Source organism: Pundamilia nyererei, unplaced genomic scaffold (assembly GCF_000239375.1).
Source record: "Pundamilia nyererei isolate P.nyererei 1_Seehausen unplaced genomic scaffold, PunNye1.0 scaffold00005, whole genome shotgun sequence".
Classification (NCBI taxonomy): Eukaryota; Metazoa; Chordata; class Actinopteri; order Cichliformes; family Cichlidae; genus Pundamilia; species Pundamilia nyererei.
In genome coordinates, this window is record NW_005187406.1 from 7104148 (window position 1) to 7121365 (window position 17218).

At 40.4% G+C, this 17218-nt stretch overlaps 1 protein-coding gene across 1 annotated transcript in view; it reads right to left on the bottom strand.

The window, feature by feature from the left end:
• gas7b (growth arrest-specific 7b) overlaps nt 1–17218 on the bottom strand; it is a 62131-nt gene that overhangs the window by 22350 nt on the left and 22563 nt on the right. The window contains exons 2-5 of the mRNA XM_005721911.2: nt 11599–11716; nt 4641–4718; nt 3183–3271; nt 1639–1692 (exon numbers count right to left, since the gene is read on the bottom strand). Of these exons, the coding sequence (XP_005721968.1) occupies nt 1639–1692; nt 3183–3271; nt 4641–4718; nt 11599–11716 (339 nt within the window). The remainder of the gene's footprint in view (nt 1–1638; nt 1693–3182; nt 3272–4640; nt 4719–11598; nt 11717–17218) is intronic.

Below are 17218 nucleotides of genomic sequence, written 5' to 3' on the forward strand. Positions count from 1 at the left end.
TTTCTTTTCTAGAAACGATTGAAGATGTCAAACTGTGTCTTTTCTTTGAATATTGTGGTTTAGTAACAATGTGTAAAGATAAGTATTCACTTGTAGCATGTTCATAGGATTAAAGTTCTTCTAAAAACTCCACTACGTTTACAAGAAACCATCAATGGATCCCAATCGAGTAATCGCCACAAGCCAAAGACGGAAAAGTTGCCAGCATCATTAAGGGGGCAAATTTCACTGGTTGAATGGTCAGGTCATACTCACAGCGCTCACAGCTTAAAAGGATTTGGGGCAAAATACATCAGAAACTGTTCAAGAACACAGTTTTTCAAGTTGCTGCAGACGGTAAAGTTAAGATAAAAACCAAAAAAAAAACCTGTGGAAATTCCAGCTGTTGATTGCATCACTGCCTGGCTGTTTAGTGCGCAGCTTGGATTCTCTGTCAGCATTGTTGCTGGCTTTCCCTCTGCTGCGTCACACATGGACGACCATGTGTTTATCTGCTTTAATATAAGTGAACAAGTTACAGCATGTCCAGTAATTAGCACAATAATCTGTTAGTTTTCTAACGTACGTTCTTTTGGAGGCCAAGAGTTACAACATGTCATTAGCTGGATTGGTTGGTGTTTGGTGTTATCATGTCACTGAATACTACCGTATCAGCGATAAGGCTTACAATCAGATTTTTTACAATCCAGCAATCTTGGACAAATTGTTCTTGTTATGCTAAAATAAAGACTTTTTGTCTTACAAAAATAAAAGCTCAGCTTCAGCCCCTTAGTAGATTCACTATGGTATCAAGTTGACAATCCTGCCATTTATCAACGTCGCCCACCTGCCCGCCTGGCAGAGTGACAACAATGCTCTACCACTGCAAAATGTGTATCTACTGTGCAAGAAGAGAAGCGTGACTTTTCTGAAGGTCACCTGACCTCTTCAAGACTTCGCTGTCAGCAGACGGCATCAGTAATAGCTATTTGATATCGACTGTTGCTGTTCTCACCTCCCTTTTCTCACTCCTGTTTCCTCTTATAACTATCTGCTTATCAATAGCATCGCTCTGGTTGCTATGGAAGCCAAGAAATGCCCCCTCCCCCTTACATTTCAAGCATGTTTTTTTTATACACATATATATATCCTGAGAAAATAAAAGCCTGGGCTTAATCCATGACCTCCTGGGAGCAGGACGTCTGCTATTTTCCTAGTGTGAGGCCAAACAGGAAGTAATGACCTGACAGCAGAGGAGAAATCATCTGGATGCTGAACAGGATGATGTCACTGTGTATCTGTACACTAGCAACTGAAAATAAGCATCGAACAATTCTCACAGGAGCGGACAGATAAAAAAAACAAACAAACAAACAAACAAAGCAAGCCTGAAGAGAAAATGAAAAGCATTTACAGCTACAATACAGTTAAGGTTTAGTTAGTTAGGATATGCACTGATGTATTTTAAATGATGCAGAAATCATGAGGTTGGATAAAAAGTCCACCAGGAGGGACGTCTGCATTAGACATATTATTTTTTTAGCTAATAAGTTCAGAAATAAAGACTCAAGTTCTTCCCTGCTGGTCCTTTGGGACTATTGTAGCGCTCTGGGGTGAGTTCATGGTTAGTTAAGAGTTCCCAGTAGTTGCCCCACTCACCGTGACTGTGGTCTCCTTGTTGTGTTTCCTCGTGGGCGACGTCGATCCTGGGCACTGCAGAGAGAAGAAGGACGCTCCGTCAAAAACTCCATCCTCCGTGTCAGACATGACTGCTCGGCGTACACACACCGCCACCCGCACATGCACGCAAACACAGTTGTTTTCCAGGCGAGCGCTGTTAGCGTCTGTCTGGCGCTCTCTGTGCTCCTGGTGCTGCTGCTGCTAGTGTGTATGGATGTGTGTGTGTTGCTGTGCAGAGTAGGGAGGATAGTTCTGCAGAGCAAAGCAAAGCACGGCTTGCGTTCTCTCTTTGTGTGAATGTTGATGCATGTGTGTGTGATTTCCAACACTTAAGCTCAGAATAGAGTCATTTCCAGTGCTCTGGGCTGAAGCAGCAGTGGGTGAAATAAATAAGTGTTAAACACTAAAGCTAGATGGAAAGTATAGGGAGTTTATCACCTCTATTCCCACAAAATAATTAAAGATAGAAAAGGGAACAGGACCTTGAGTCATTAGCATCATGTGCGTGTTTGCAGTTTTTGAATGAGCGGGTTTGTGTACACGAGTCTGCGATGCAGAAAAGGAGAGAAGTGAGGTGACAGCGAGTGAAAAACTGGTGGGTGGATCCTGTATAACTGCACCCTGAGTGCCTGGTTAATTATGATCAGGGGAGCAGATACTGTAGGAGGGATTAATGTGCTCAAACTGCCATCAGCTGCTCCATTAATACCGAGCAGAGAAAGAGAGAGGTGGTCTGATCATGACATCATGCATCATCAGTATAGCTGTACATCATTACATCTTTAATTGTGTCTAAACACTGGATATGGATCGAGTTGTGTTGGCAGACAAACTAACCTAAAGCAATGATTTTGCAACAGAGAAGCAGAAGCAGGGTCATTTATTATTATATCCACAATAACGTCCTGATAGAGCCGCACCAGTTTACTGGGAAATTGTTTTAAGTCTTAATCAAAGCGTCTAAACAGCCTCGTCACACCCTCACAGGGGTTATTTATCTCTTCTGCACTCCAATGCCATTACCAAGTACTTTGGTTAGTTGTACTGCACCTGTGGAGCTCTAACCTCAACTTCTTGTCCTCATGTGTCCTAAACTGATACACTATGAGACAAAACTGAGTCATAGTACGCTTGTTCTTAAAATAAGCAGTTATCTACATGTGGCGGGGAGCATACAGCAGGACAAACAGACTGTTTAAATGTCATGCCTGTGAAAAACCTGGCAGGGTGGAAGATGATTTAGAGCACGAAGAGACAGCAGTGAGACAAGTTTTCTCAAACCTTGGAAAGACACCAACACCACTAATTTTAGTTAATTTCACTCCATGTGACATTTGTGCTAAATTTGGGGGACTCACATCACTTATGAGTCTTTGGGATAATAAAACTTTAAAAAACAGCGACAGACTTTCTTCGAAAGGAGCAAACAAGCAAGCCTTGACAGCTGAATATCCACATCTTTTGCATCTATGCTTTCAGTGATATAGTCAAGGACTAAAAATAATAAAATCAGACAGCTTTACCTGGGGCTCTGTACTGCTCTTCCTCACCAGACTGTTGTGTGAGTGCTCCACATGATGCAAGGGACTACCACCTGTGTGAAATCCATTCACTGGAAAAACAAATGAGAGACACCAGGACAGATAAAGACAGGCAGAAAGAAAGACATTCAGGATTCTATGGATAAGATGTAAACTCATTCTTATCATAAGGGAGTTTGCTCCTCATCTTTAAGAGCTGAACCAAACCACAACTGAACTGAACTTATTTCTGCTTTGTGGTCTGAAAATGCCTTTAATGGAACAAACACACATAATCAGTTAGCTACATTACACTAGCTTGTGGTATAGGTAAATCCACCACCAGGTTACATGGGAATGTCTTAAAGGTTTATATATGTAAAAATCTCAGTTTTACAGTAAATCACTGAATTGACATATTTTCAGATAGAGATTTAGAATAACAAAGCCAATGGATCAGTGGCTAGCCAGAAAGAGGATACTGCTATAGCAGCTAATTAGCTAACAATTTTAGCCTACAGCTAAACGTTGTTCATGTTGTTAGATAAAAAGAAAATAGCCGTGCTTTATTGTTAATGATCCATTAGTGTGTTGACTTATTTATTTTTTTCATACATAAGAAAATCTAAAAAGTATTCATTTAGTTTAAAATGCAATTTACAGGAAATGTCAATTTATGCTAACGTAACACATTTTCTAATAGTATGAATGTTTACAGCTTAACAACTTTAATTGATCATTTGGTTTAAGAACCTAAAGAAAAACATGGACGTAGCTTCTGGGTCAGAAGAACGAAGCCAATATCGAAGTGTCTTAAACCTGGATTTTACCTGAAGGCCAGCAGATATGAGAAAACTATTCTCTGTTTTGATCTCGGTAAATATTTTATGTGGTCAGTTGCTCATTTTGGATCATGTTGAATAAAAAATTACACCTATTTTGAAAATCTTGGTCATAGTGCATTTGAAAATGCAGGATTGCCTGTGAAAACAACAACAACCACAATCCAAACAATTCCAACCACTGAAAAGAGACGTTAAATGGCTTTTACTAAGAATCAGCTAACGTCCACTTACTAAACACTAATGTAACTCACACAGTCAACATAGCCAACCTTTTCTACATTCTTTTATTTACAAGGCAAGAAAAGAAAAGTAATTTCTAACCAAAGTGAATGAACATAGCCCGCGTCCTGTATTTTACCACTTACAAACCTTACTGCTTCTTTCTTTCCTTCTGTCTTCTTTTAGGAGCAGAGCCAAAAGAGGGACACTGCAGGCCTTAATTCTTTAGTTGAGGCTCCAGATTAAGTTAGTTACAGGAAGTGACTGTGTGTGGTGTGTATGTGAGTGGGTGCTTTGTGCCATTGTGGAATCTTCAGAGAATTCACAGCCCTGTGGCATTATAACTTGAGGAAGTTGAAGTAAAAGAGGCTGAGTTGGAGAAATAAATATTCAGTACCTGCTGGCAGAGAGTTCTTGTGTCGGAAGGAGTTCTTTGGCGTCCCCGGTGCACTCGACGGTCTCTCCCATGTTGTCTCTGTTGGTGTTTGGGAGAAGGGGAAGAAAAGAACACAATGACATTAACAAAGTAACACCAGTTGCTACATTCTTTTGTTATTCTGTTGACAACTTTGGAAACAACTTTGGAAACCATAAGAAGAAGTGATTCACAGATGGAACTTAGCTCTTGTCGTAGTCAGCAGTTAAACTAAAAAAAAGCCACATCTCGACCGCAGTCAAAGGGCATCTATTCTGTTTCACTTCTACATCGTGTATCAGCTATAATTTTGATTTATAGTGTTCGTATTTTTAATGTGAGGCCTCTTTTGTTTCTTGAGTAGTAAAAAAAAAAAAAAGTCATTGTTGACAACACAGGAACAGTGCAAGTGTTCTAGGACCTGTTATAATCAAAGAGATAATGTGTGTCAATTTCTATTTTGACCACAACATTTGCAAATGTGTTAAATGTAACTGTCACTGTTTTAGTAGCTAAGATGTAGCTAGATAGGTCTGTAGGTCAGACTAATAACTTTTTGACTACTGACATTATTTTGTCAGTATTCAAATGGACTTCACCTTCATGCGCCTCTTTTATTCTGAGTCTTGAAGGCTCAGAATAGAACTGAAAGGATACGTCTTTGATTCTTTGGACGGATACGTCAGGGCAACATGGGGTTCAGCATCTTGCCCAAAGAAATTTAAGACATGCCGACTGGAAGAACCGAGGATCAAACTAACAACCTTCTGACCTGCTCTGCCTCTCATCACACCCAGAAAAACTGGACAAGAGTGAAGTCTGTTTGATTCATATTCCTCTAAGAGTCAGGATCACTTAGCAACAGAAAATCAGAGACTGCTGCGTGACAGCTACAGCTGTACAAAAACCTCATTCCATCAAAACCTCCTGGATCAACCTGTTGCACTGGACAAGATGAACATTTACCACACTGGAAGGACAGGGACAGTGTTTGTATGCTTCCAGCTCAAATGCAGTCAAAGTGGAAGGATGTTTGCCAAATATCAAGATTTTACTATAGAGATTTAAGCCACTGTCTCTGTTCATGCAGACACAAATATGTAGAAATATAGTATGCCATATTAATATAAAATATTTGCCTTTTGTCAGTTCTAGCATGTTTTTCTGGAAAATTACAAATATCAAAAGCTAGCAAACACAAGAATGTGTTTCAACACACCCACTGAGAAAACGCTGTCCTCTTTCCAGTGGTGAAAGTTTAGTTATTTTTTGCATCGCAGAGTTAGAAAAAGTACTATACACTTAATAATGGAAACATCACAGAGTAAACTTTACTTCAGCTATAGACGTGTCACAGGCCAACTGAAATGCAAGAACTCCCACTTGAAGTCATGTGGAAGTTGAAGGTCTACCCAGCCTTTATTTTTTAATGACATCTGTTCTGGCTGCTACAAAAATATATATATATATACAGGTCTTTTATCAACCACCTGTTCTCTTTTCCTGGTTGAACTGTACCTGTACAAAAGGTTGAAGCTTTGAACCAAGCAAAAAAAAGTATTAATGAAGCTTCTCAGAGGTACTGATGATACTTTCCCAACATCTATCCCCGTTTCATTCCTGCTGGAAAAGTTGCTGGCAATTGAAGATTGTAAAAGCAAGTCCAATGCAGATCCTAGAAGATACCCCTTTCATTTGAACTCCCTTATGTCCATTCTGACCACAGTGCTGGGCTCAATTAGCCATTTTCTATGATCACAGAGAGAATAGGCACAAACATGTAAAGAGCTCTCATTTCATTCGGGTCTTTTAGGCTGGCCCTGCTCTATTTGGCACTGCTCAGCAGAGGAGACAACTGAGCCAAGCCCATCAGCTCAAATGACACGCATGGAGGGGATAACTGGCAGCGAGCTTATGGAGAGAGGCTGTGCCTTCATGTTTGATGTACAACATCGGGGCAGAGCCGGCACTCGCTGGCCATAAATGTATCAATTCCTCTCTGTTAGGCTGTCACAAACAAATCGATACAGTAAGAAAAATGGGATATTAAAGCAGAAAATTATTGTATAACCTTCTTAGCAGAGGGAAATTGCTTGTTATTGTCATTCTATGTATTGCCAGAGGAATAGCATTCAAAACATCATTAAAAATACAATTTCATAAATCCCTGTTAGTCAGATTTAAACTAGATTTACAAATTAACGAAGGCTATCACAATCATTTTCAGCATGAATTGCCCGTAAATATTTTTTCCAACCAAATAGCACTTTTATTTGTATTAAAAGGTGCAAAAGCCCACATATTTACTATATGTTCAATCCCAGAGAGGGACAGATTGAGTTTCCAGGCAACTGGCTCTGATCATTTCCATGAACCTGTTTTTTTTGTTGTTGTTTTGTTTTTGTTTTTTTACACACATCAGTCTTAACATTTGCTGCATTCGTTCATACAGATACAGTGATACATATGCAGCAGCAGGAGTGATTTTCATCAGCCTGCCTTGTCACAGAGGAGATGAAGTCTAAAAAGCTGTCAATCATCCTAAATTACTTTGACAGCCTGGATTACAGAACAGAGACCAAAGAGTGCAGTTTACTCGCTTTTCTATCCGCCCTTTTCAGGTTTCACGTGGGTCTTAATGAAGCAGATTCATGAAATCAATGACAGAATGAAGTCATCTAATGATCCAAGCTGCATCAGCACGGGCTCATTTATGGATCATAAAAGCATTCATTTCTTTTCGGATAGAGCAAACGTCTCGGATTTTCATTTTGCACAGTGTGACTGACAACGGAAGACAGCGATGCTTAAAAGTAAAAATGAATGAATGAAACTAGTCGACAGCAGGTCCGATAGCAACACGCCGACAGCTTATTGTCCACGACGCCACACCGAGAGAGATCCCCGATTCGAAACAGGGAGAAGGAGAATGGCCTAGTTAGCTTTGACACTGATGCTATATTTTATTCATAACCATATGACACAGGTCCCTGATGGATTAGCTACCTCCTGTATCTGGTTTTTATCAGTCCAAGCAGCCCGTTCACTCACTGTGTTATCTCCAGATTGTAGACGCACTGACATGTGCTTTTCCTAACATGCAGAAAAATAGGGGGAAAACAATCAAAAACACTAAACATAAATACTGTACACTGTCTGTGTACCTTATGTGAACTTATAACATTGTAAAGTCATTTTTGTCAGATTCAAGTAAAGTCCTTTAGAAGCAGTCGTGCCAGTAGCCACCTTGATAAGACCTTTAGGCTCTTATTTATATCATTTAACTACTTATTAGTCATGTTCACTTAATCTCATGGAAAAAGTGAATCAAATATGTTGTTAACTGAATGTTGAGCTGAATTTTAGTAGTTTACTGTATTTGAAAAGTAACTTATACACATTTAATGTTGCATGTTTTCACAAAACAGGGTATGTTGTAACAGGGCAGATTTAATTGCTTTTACAATTGGCCTTAAAAATCCTGGGACTGAATCTGTATCTACAGCATGTGTGCTCTGGCTGGAATGACTTTGGTTTAGTATGTTTATCCAGCAGCCCACTGGTTCACTGGGATGAGTGGAGATTCTGAGGAGACGGGTACAAGCTGCAACAGCCAGCACCGCGGCTCTGCTGCACCCAGCAACACAGGAAGGAAAACCTAGAGAAAAAAAAAACAATCCCCAACACAAGGACATGCAGCCCTCACCCACGCACTCTGCTGTTACCATGGTGACACAGAAACACAAATGCACACGCACGCGTGCACACATACACACACGTACACACACATATACAATCTAATCTCGCTGAACTTTAGCGTAACCAAAGGGAAGTCCAAAGAAAATAGCAGAGTTGCTATAAATACCTAAAAATTGTATCAAATGTGTTTGTTTGGAAACAGCTGCTGTGGTAGTGAAGAGAAAAAAACCACAAGACCTGTAGTACAGCGTTTGTGTGCGTGCGTCAGGACCGAGCGTTCTCTAAGCTTTTAGTCATCGTGCAGCTAAGACTCAGAAAATAAGTCCTGCAGGTTTTTCCCGTGCCCTGTGAGGCCAGTTTCACAACACCATAGCAACAATATTGCTTTTTTTATGAGCCAGGATACAGATGCTGCTGATGTGTGAAAAAAATAACAACAAAAAAAGTTATGAAAAATTAATCATTTTTTTTCTCATAGGAAATATTGTGGGACTCCTTTTATAGCACCAAACGCATAAAAACAAGTAAGATCTGCTGACTTCTCAGTGGAATAATGTGAAAGGGAGAAATAGATGTTTTTACTATTCAACAACAGTCTTATCCAGTGAGAGTGCGAGTTGGGTCCAACTTTTAAGACAGCAGCACTTAAGCACCTCATTAAATCCTAAAGGAGCAGAAGGAGAAACCCTTGGCTCGTGCCTGGGTGGAGACCTCAGCTAAGTTTAGATCCGTGCTAATGACCGCAACTTGACCGCCGCAGCCGTGATCAGAGGCGAGCATGCTGTGAGCAGGTTTGATGTGAGGGTCATCAGTGACTGCTAGGCCACAATCCCAGTTATATGAAGGAGATAGGTGCACATGTGAAACCAGTACAACAAGCTGATTCACAACACAAGGCCAAGTATGAATAATGTTTCTAACTGTTCTGTCAGGTCTTATTACTGACACGTGGTTATGTGTTCTGGTAGGAATTCACACTGAAAAGTGAGCATTTGGTCCAATCTCCACGCCTGAGAGCCAGCTCTCTGTCTGAACGCAGCGCAGGAAACGAGAGCCCCTGCCAAACTGTCTTGAAGTTGAGTGACAGAAAAATGTACTGAATATAATTTGTTTTTATTTTGGCTCAGTAGGAGGAAATGAGGATTGTTTTCATTTACCGACTTCTTGATTTTGTTGATTTTCACCTGAAGGTAAAGGATGCTAGTAAGACTAAATGTATGCATGGTTTACACAAGTTTGCGTACTGCAGTAGAACGTAATGTTGTCATGCTGCTTGTGTGACAGTTGCATGTATAAACCACTCTTACCTGCATTATTTAACTCAAAGGCACACAAGAGTTGTAAGATATTAGTATCATCAGTCAAGTTTTATAGTGACTTCACTCTGGGATAGTATTAAGCTATCTCTGTGCCAGTGTGTCAGTGTGTGTGTCTAATCAGGGAGACACTGAGAGGTGATTGTGTTGACAGAAACAAGGCACTATCAGCAGGGTCTGTCCTTACAGGCCCTGATGGACGGCGTCTCTCTCTGGTACCATGACTACAACAGACACTGAGTGAACATTCAGCCGGATTACAGTCACGTGAAATCACGCAGGTATCATTTTAAAGATCAAAACAGAGCTCTGCTAGCTTTCTGTTTCATGAAAGAAAACATATTATTGAGAATTCAAAGAGCGGTCTGAGAGCAAAGCAGGAAATCTTTTACTTCAATGTGGCAAATGGGAAATGAATGTTTATAAGCATGTCTTTTAGAGACGAGTATTAACAAAGAAACCCCAACAGACAGCACAAGCGTCAGAGTGCAAAAATTAATAATGGCAGCTGAAGAAATAAATCTGCAGAAATAAACCAACTAATAAACCCAGGTGAACCTACAAAAACCTGAGTTTTACTTTCTCAGTAAACTGATTTAGTGGGTTTTGCAAAAAATACCAATACTTCTCTGAGTTATAGCTCCATTACATTTACACACTGACAACCAAAAGGTGATGATTATTGTAACTACAGAACTTGCCTTTAAGGGTAACTAGTATCAGAACGCCTGGTTATAGCTGTAACTACATTCAGGGGTAAATTCCAAACGGAAACTGCTAATAGCTAATTCAGCATACTTTTAATATTAACCATCATGTGTAGTATACAAAGTGAAAACTGAAGCTTTGGCACAGTTTGACGTTCACTGTGTAACTGGAAGGAAGTGTGTGGTTGGCACTTTTTTCTAGAGGAGGAAAGGCACAGTGTTATAAATGTTCTGGTGTGATGCCTTTTGAATGTGGTTTCAGAATATAACTCAGAAGTAAAGAGTTTTGATCAAATGGTAGTGTGTTTGGTCCTGGCAACACTGTGCCAAGTATGGTTCTCAAGTCAGGAGGTGATTAGCCTAGCTTAGCATGTAGGCAGGGGGCACCAGCTAGCTAGATTCTGAAGCTTATAATAATAAGTAATAACAGCTAAAAACTACTTCACTCAGGTCTCCATTTCTCTGTTTTGGAAGGTCACCACCCTTTCAAAGCTGCATCTGCTGATTTCTTTAGCTAATGTGGAATGAAACACAGCAAAACTGCTAGGCTTGACTCCATAGCGTGCTAAAGCTAATAATGAAACCTCATGACAAGATCAAACACACAAACTGATTTACTGACATTTATGATATGCAATTTACTGTTAATTGTGTCAATACTGAAAAAATGCTGAAAAAATTGACTTATTCTTTGCGTTTGATGTTAAATTTAATGGACAAAGCAGCTCAATTTTTATAAGTCGCCTGTAAAACTAACCACACCTATGAGAACTATTTTATTTTCTATTTTGCTCTGTTTAGTAAATCTGGTCTTAGGCTAACAATTGGTTGTCTACCAATCGTAAGGTCAGTGATTAGATTATAGCACCTCACATCTGCATGTCAAAGTATCCTTTGGGAAGACATGAACTCTGACTTTCCCCAATACATCCATTGCAGTGTAAGTGTTAGGTTAAAAAGCGCTTAGGCCTGTGTGAATGGGTGAATGAGGCTTGTAGTAAGAAAGAGCTTTGAGCGCTCACATAAACTAGAAAAGCATTACATCAGTACCACTCCATTTACCATTTAAGCAGTGACCTCTGGGACTGAAAACAAAAACTGAAGAGGGCCCTTAGGCTTGAATAGGAAAGCGAGCCACAAAAAGCCAGGCTAGTGATATTCCTGCTTCGGCTTCTTTTCACAGCACGTCTAAAAAATCCACATTACATTTTCGCTTACCGTTGTTTGTGGTGTTGACATAGTATCGCCGCCCTTGTGGAGACATATAGCATTTCCAGGGAGGAGGCAGGGGATCTTTGAGATCCTCGACAGGAATCTGACTCAGAGATGCTGTCCTCTATCAAAACAGAAAAGTAAGAAATGTCAATAATGATGAAGAGTCTTAGTTTACTCACTGTTTCTTAACCTAACGTTTAGAGTTAAAAGAAAGATTAGGCTATACTACTGGTGCAGAAGACATGTACAGCCTGGGTTCAATGAGGTTCTCATTTCCTCAAGCATTTCGCAACCATCGATGACATCATAGCGGAGCAGGCGGAATTGCTGCCGCTGCTACACAGAAAACAAGAAACTGGCATGGCCCTGAGGTTGGACGGAAAGCTCCAGAGCTCCAGAGTCAGCACATGAGCACACACAGCCGACAGCTGAAGAACACGATCGAGAGAGAGAACATGTAGCCAAACTGCGCACATCTGCTACTGATTAGCAGAAAAACAAAGGGCTGAGACTATTGTAACACATTGTGGGGATGCTGTCTGGAGACCCGAGAGAGCCAAATGAAATTCCAGCTCTATTCCTCAACAGAAAGTCTGGCATAAGAGGTTCATTTTACAAACTGCGAAGATATTTGAGCCAATCACTGGTGGTAAATGGATATGTCTTTGAAGGATAAAGATTTGAAGCACTTACAAACCGCACAGTAAACTCCATCTCTGAATACTGACTCTAAACCCTTGAATTTATAATCATGCTTGAGGAGAAGGAGAAACATTATGCATTTAGGCATGGAGGGTGGCATTACTTAGCCTTTTAAACTATAAGACCAATTGTATTTGCTAGACATTTACAAGTCCTGATCTTGGTCTTCAAATGATGCATTTTTAAGTATTAATCACTGTGAAACTCAGATGGTGAAAAAGCATGCTCTCTGCATCTAAACAAACTAGTAGGTTCTGGGTCAGTTCAAGTGTTGTTATGTGAGAGAATGATAACAGGAAGCACTGGGGAAACCAGTAATGAGTGAAACTAACTGTCCTGAAAGGCCACTCTGGGTACGAGTTTGGAATCCAGGAAACAGGAATGCACTTCATTATCATTAGAGGCACCTGGGATGAGGACAGACAACACATTTCTTAATGGAAACCATCTCATTACCCATTTAGGGGTAATCAATTGCTAGTCAGTAACTATTTAAGCCCAAAATGTCCCTGGAGAATGAATCCATTACATGTAACTGCTGCCCTCAGTGAAAGAAGCAGAAGGATAGGAAGGAAGGAAGAAGGATAAAACCCAGACCTCTGTGGTCCCACAGGGCTCGAGAGCATGAACACATGTCAACCTCGGGAGACTTACGACTATGTGTAATTACACACTCTCCGACAGCATCTCAGCTAAGTTTTCTCTTTGATGGTCTCGGTGGTCACTTTTATATTTGTCCTTCATGTGTCTTTGAAAAATCGTCTGGTAATTTCTTACAGAAATGAAAAGTGGTCGCAGAGAAGTAACGATGGATAAACGGCATGCTACAAAAGAAAATCAGAGCTATTTCCAGTGGCAGCAGTGACAGAGTGTGGTTTGTGCACTGAAAAAGAAATGGAAAGAGTGTAAAAGACAACATGACAGTCAAACCACAGATACAGCTACAGCAGAGCTTAGTGCTACAGTGTACGGTTGTGCCTGCGTAGGGAAGACGGCCTTCATTTACTTCGCACGTCTCTCAGTCAAACATGTGCTTTTGCAAATTCGTTTTCACAGTTTCAGAGTAGAATTGTGAAAACAAGACGAGACCAAGCCAAGGGTGTAAGCAAGACCCGATGTCTGACGTAGCAGCAATGCAGGAGCCAGCTTAGGGCTCTTATCATGTTGCGTTGTTATTTGGTCTTTGTGACACAGTAAATCTGCCTTTGGGCCCGGCTGTCTAGATGTTAATCATGTTTTAGTGAAAGTTCCTGTCTGGTGAGACCTAATAACTTATCCAGGGAAGAGAAATGAGCAGATAGAAACATGGAACTCAAAAGAATCCTGAATCGAAATCTTTCTGGATTTACCGTGTTGGTTTTTAGAGCATCAAGTGACCATGTTTAACATCACAAAAGCCATTTGCCAGATAATTATTTTAGAAATGCTCCATAAAACCTTAATACCACATCATCTGTCAAGACGTCTCATCCAGGGTAAAGCCTAATAGACGGCTAGCAGCTACAGCTATCTGTGGTGGCATCCACATGCTATTCAAAGACGCCACAACCCAAATAATATAAACCAGTGGTCCCCAACATTTTTACGCTACGGACCAGTTTATGTCTGACAATATTTTCACAGACTCACCTTTAAGGTATCACAAATAAATACAACAAAATAAAACCAGTACCAAACAAAAAGAAGATTTATTCATAACACACGGGAAAAGACCCAGGGAAACCAAGTTAACTATAAAAACGATAAAAAAAAATAACGATAAAAACCGTTAAAAACCCTGAAAACCATAAATTTCACACCCAAGTGTCACAGTACTGGGCCATGAGGCCCAGGGTTTACGTTCTAATGCATATTTTTGTATCCACATGTGTAGTTTAACGCATCTAGTTATTTTCTAGTTTGCAGTTTAGTCCTTGGTTTCTTAGTCCCTTTTGTCATCTCTCCCTGGTCCATGTGTCTACCTGTCATGTTTCATGTCTCTGGTTAGGTTAAGTTCATGTTCTATCTCCATGTCAAGGTCTCTGTGTTTCCTGTTTTATTTTGAAAGAGTATGGTGTTCTTTGTTCACTGTAGTTAGTGTTACTCTCCCCTGTATTGTCATTATGTTTCCTTCTTGTCAGCTGTGTTCTCATGTGTCTCCACTTCCCCTGATCACCTCATGTGTGTATTTAAGTCCTCAGTCTTGTTTTGTTCGTCGCTGCGTCGTCTGTTCAACTTCCCCCATGTTACGCCAGGTTTCAGGACCCTGTGCTGGTCATGTCCACGTTGCTTACGTGTATATGTTTCACAGTTCTTTGTTGTTCCAGCACAGAGTCCTGTTCATAGTTGTCTCCGTCATATGCATCGTTGTCACCCTGTCTTAGCCTTCCCTGCTGTCTGAGTTAAGTGTCAGTTCTTAGTTTTCCCAGTTCAGCTTCTAGTTTAGCTTTGCCTCAGTGCTTTCTGTTGTTTGCCACATTATTCAGCCCAAATAAAGGCTCGCTTTTCATTTCAAGTTCAGTACTGTCTCCTCGTCTAGACCGTGACACCAAGCCTCAACTCTCCCGGCCCGGTACTGGCAACGATCCGTGGCCCGGGGGTTGGGGATCACTGATATAAACTTTCTACATTTATAACATTTATAGTTTTATAAAAATCAACCTCATACAGCTGTTGTAAAGGTAAACCTTAGCTACAGTGACCCAAACAATTTTTTTAGAATGACCTGTAGACATTTTTTTAACTTTATTATTACACTTAAACACTTCTATAAGCAACTACAGCACTTAACTAGTTCATCTAGCAACCCAGTAATATGTATATTATTAACACTCGACAATAACACTGGACAATGGGCAAATTAAACTCACATCCAGGAATGTTTGCCCTCCAAGTTTGACCTTACAGCATCAATCGGAACGAGATTCTGGTCTGTTTTTATCAGAGGACTTCATTTACATACCATCGATACATCTCCAAAGCCTAAATGATCTTCCAGGTTAACAGATCTCATGTACTACACTAACAAAACACCCTTGGAGTTTTCTCTGCATTTCCTGGCTGCTTTCCTGTTGGCGTCTTTCTGTTGTTAGGTCACATGCTCATTATCAGTGAAATGCTAGGCCAGTATTGTTGTTCTCGGAGCTGAGCAGATATGGCTCTTAGTAGCAGGCAAAGACAGATGGGAGTGGGCTGCTTGAGCTGAGGACACATAATATGCAAAAACTCTTGGCCACGAAGACATTTTAGTTCATTTTTAGCACAACAATTTAAAAAAAGAGTGTCTCTGAGTCTTGTGTTAAAATTCAGTCTCTTCAAACATCAACAAATTTCACAAGCGAGCAAAGTTTGGACCGAGCCACAAGAGCACAAGTTAAAACTCTCCTTCCTGACAGAAGTTTGTGACAGATCTGACAGCCCTGTCGTGGAAAAAAAATAAAAATCAGATGTGAATGAGAGAATGGGAACACCTTGGCAGTGGGAAATATTAAGAATCTGAGAGCCAGCTTGCCTAGGCATATGCAACTTTAAATAATGCACCATTCCAGATGGTTAACCTTCTAAGCCCCAGACTGCCTTTGGCTCCACACTCATGTCTTGCCAGAATTGCCCCTGGTAGAGAAAGCAAGGACTCATCAGGGCCTGTGATGACTGATGAGCAACCACTATAATCGTTTCAGCACTCTGCGGGCTCTGCAGACCCCAGTTTAAAAGATAAACCTCTAATTGAAGGCGTATTAGTCATTTCAGATGTCATTAGAGAATCTTAAAGATAAGAGAAATATTAGTTTGAGCAATGATCTAAACGAGTGAATTGTGGTTTCATTAAAATGTCACTATCAGGTTGAAGTTATGAATACCATGTTTGCTTTTTTTGAATTCTGTCTCATCTTTTCTAGGCTATCGTTTCAACTGTTTACAGTCACAATAGAGGACAGAAAACATGGAAATACACAGAGGGGTATGGTATTCTTCTTAAGCTTGGAACACACCTTAAACAGAACAACAAGTTTTTACCAACTTACACAAGTCTTAAGACTTTGGCTGTCCAGGCGGAGCATACAACTTACAAAGGAAAATCTGATAATCTGAGCTCCAAAGTAGAAAACATGCACAAGCACATTCTGCAGACCCACAATATGATACACACCAAGATGAGTTTCTAAAGGTTCAAAACACCAAACACACATGGTCTTCCAAGATGACTATCTCAAAGTTGAGAAATAACCATTACACATTTTCGGGAAGTCTGCATAAACTCTACATTCGTCTGGGAAACAAAGACGAAGAGAACATACTCCACGAAAAGCAGGCGTCTGATCAGTTTCTGCTACGAACTAAAGTTGAAAAACCAGTATCTCTGAGGATCCCAGTTCTAGACAACCTATTATCCTATTCTGACAACCTTGTGTGTTCTTGTATAAACCGGCATCAGTTGCAAACATACCTGTGAGTATACGGTTGATGTCTGTAGATCCTAGTTTGTAAAATGAAGCCAACTTCTGACAAAGTTGTTTATTTACCTTGACTAACACACAACTGATAAAACTGGCAGCGACTGGATTTGATGACTAAAAATGTTTACATGTCATACACTACAGTGATTTGATCTGACAGCTTTCAGCTACAACAGACTGGGACTATCAACTACACTAAGGCTACGTTCACACTGCAGACGAAAGCGCATCAAATCCAACTTTTTTGAGCCTATGCAACACATATCCGATCATGGTGCGACAGTGTGAACGGCACAAATCCGATCTTTTCAAATCCGACCTGGGTCACTTTTGTATGTGGTACTGAATCCGATACATATCTGATGTTTTAGAAAACGACTGCTGTTTGAATGGTCACGTCAAATTAAATCCGTCTCTTACGTCACTGACACAAGACAGACGCCAATTATCAGCACCGGAGAAGACATCGCAAACGCTTCCTGGCC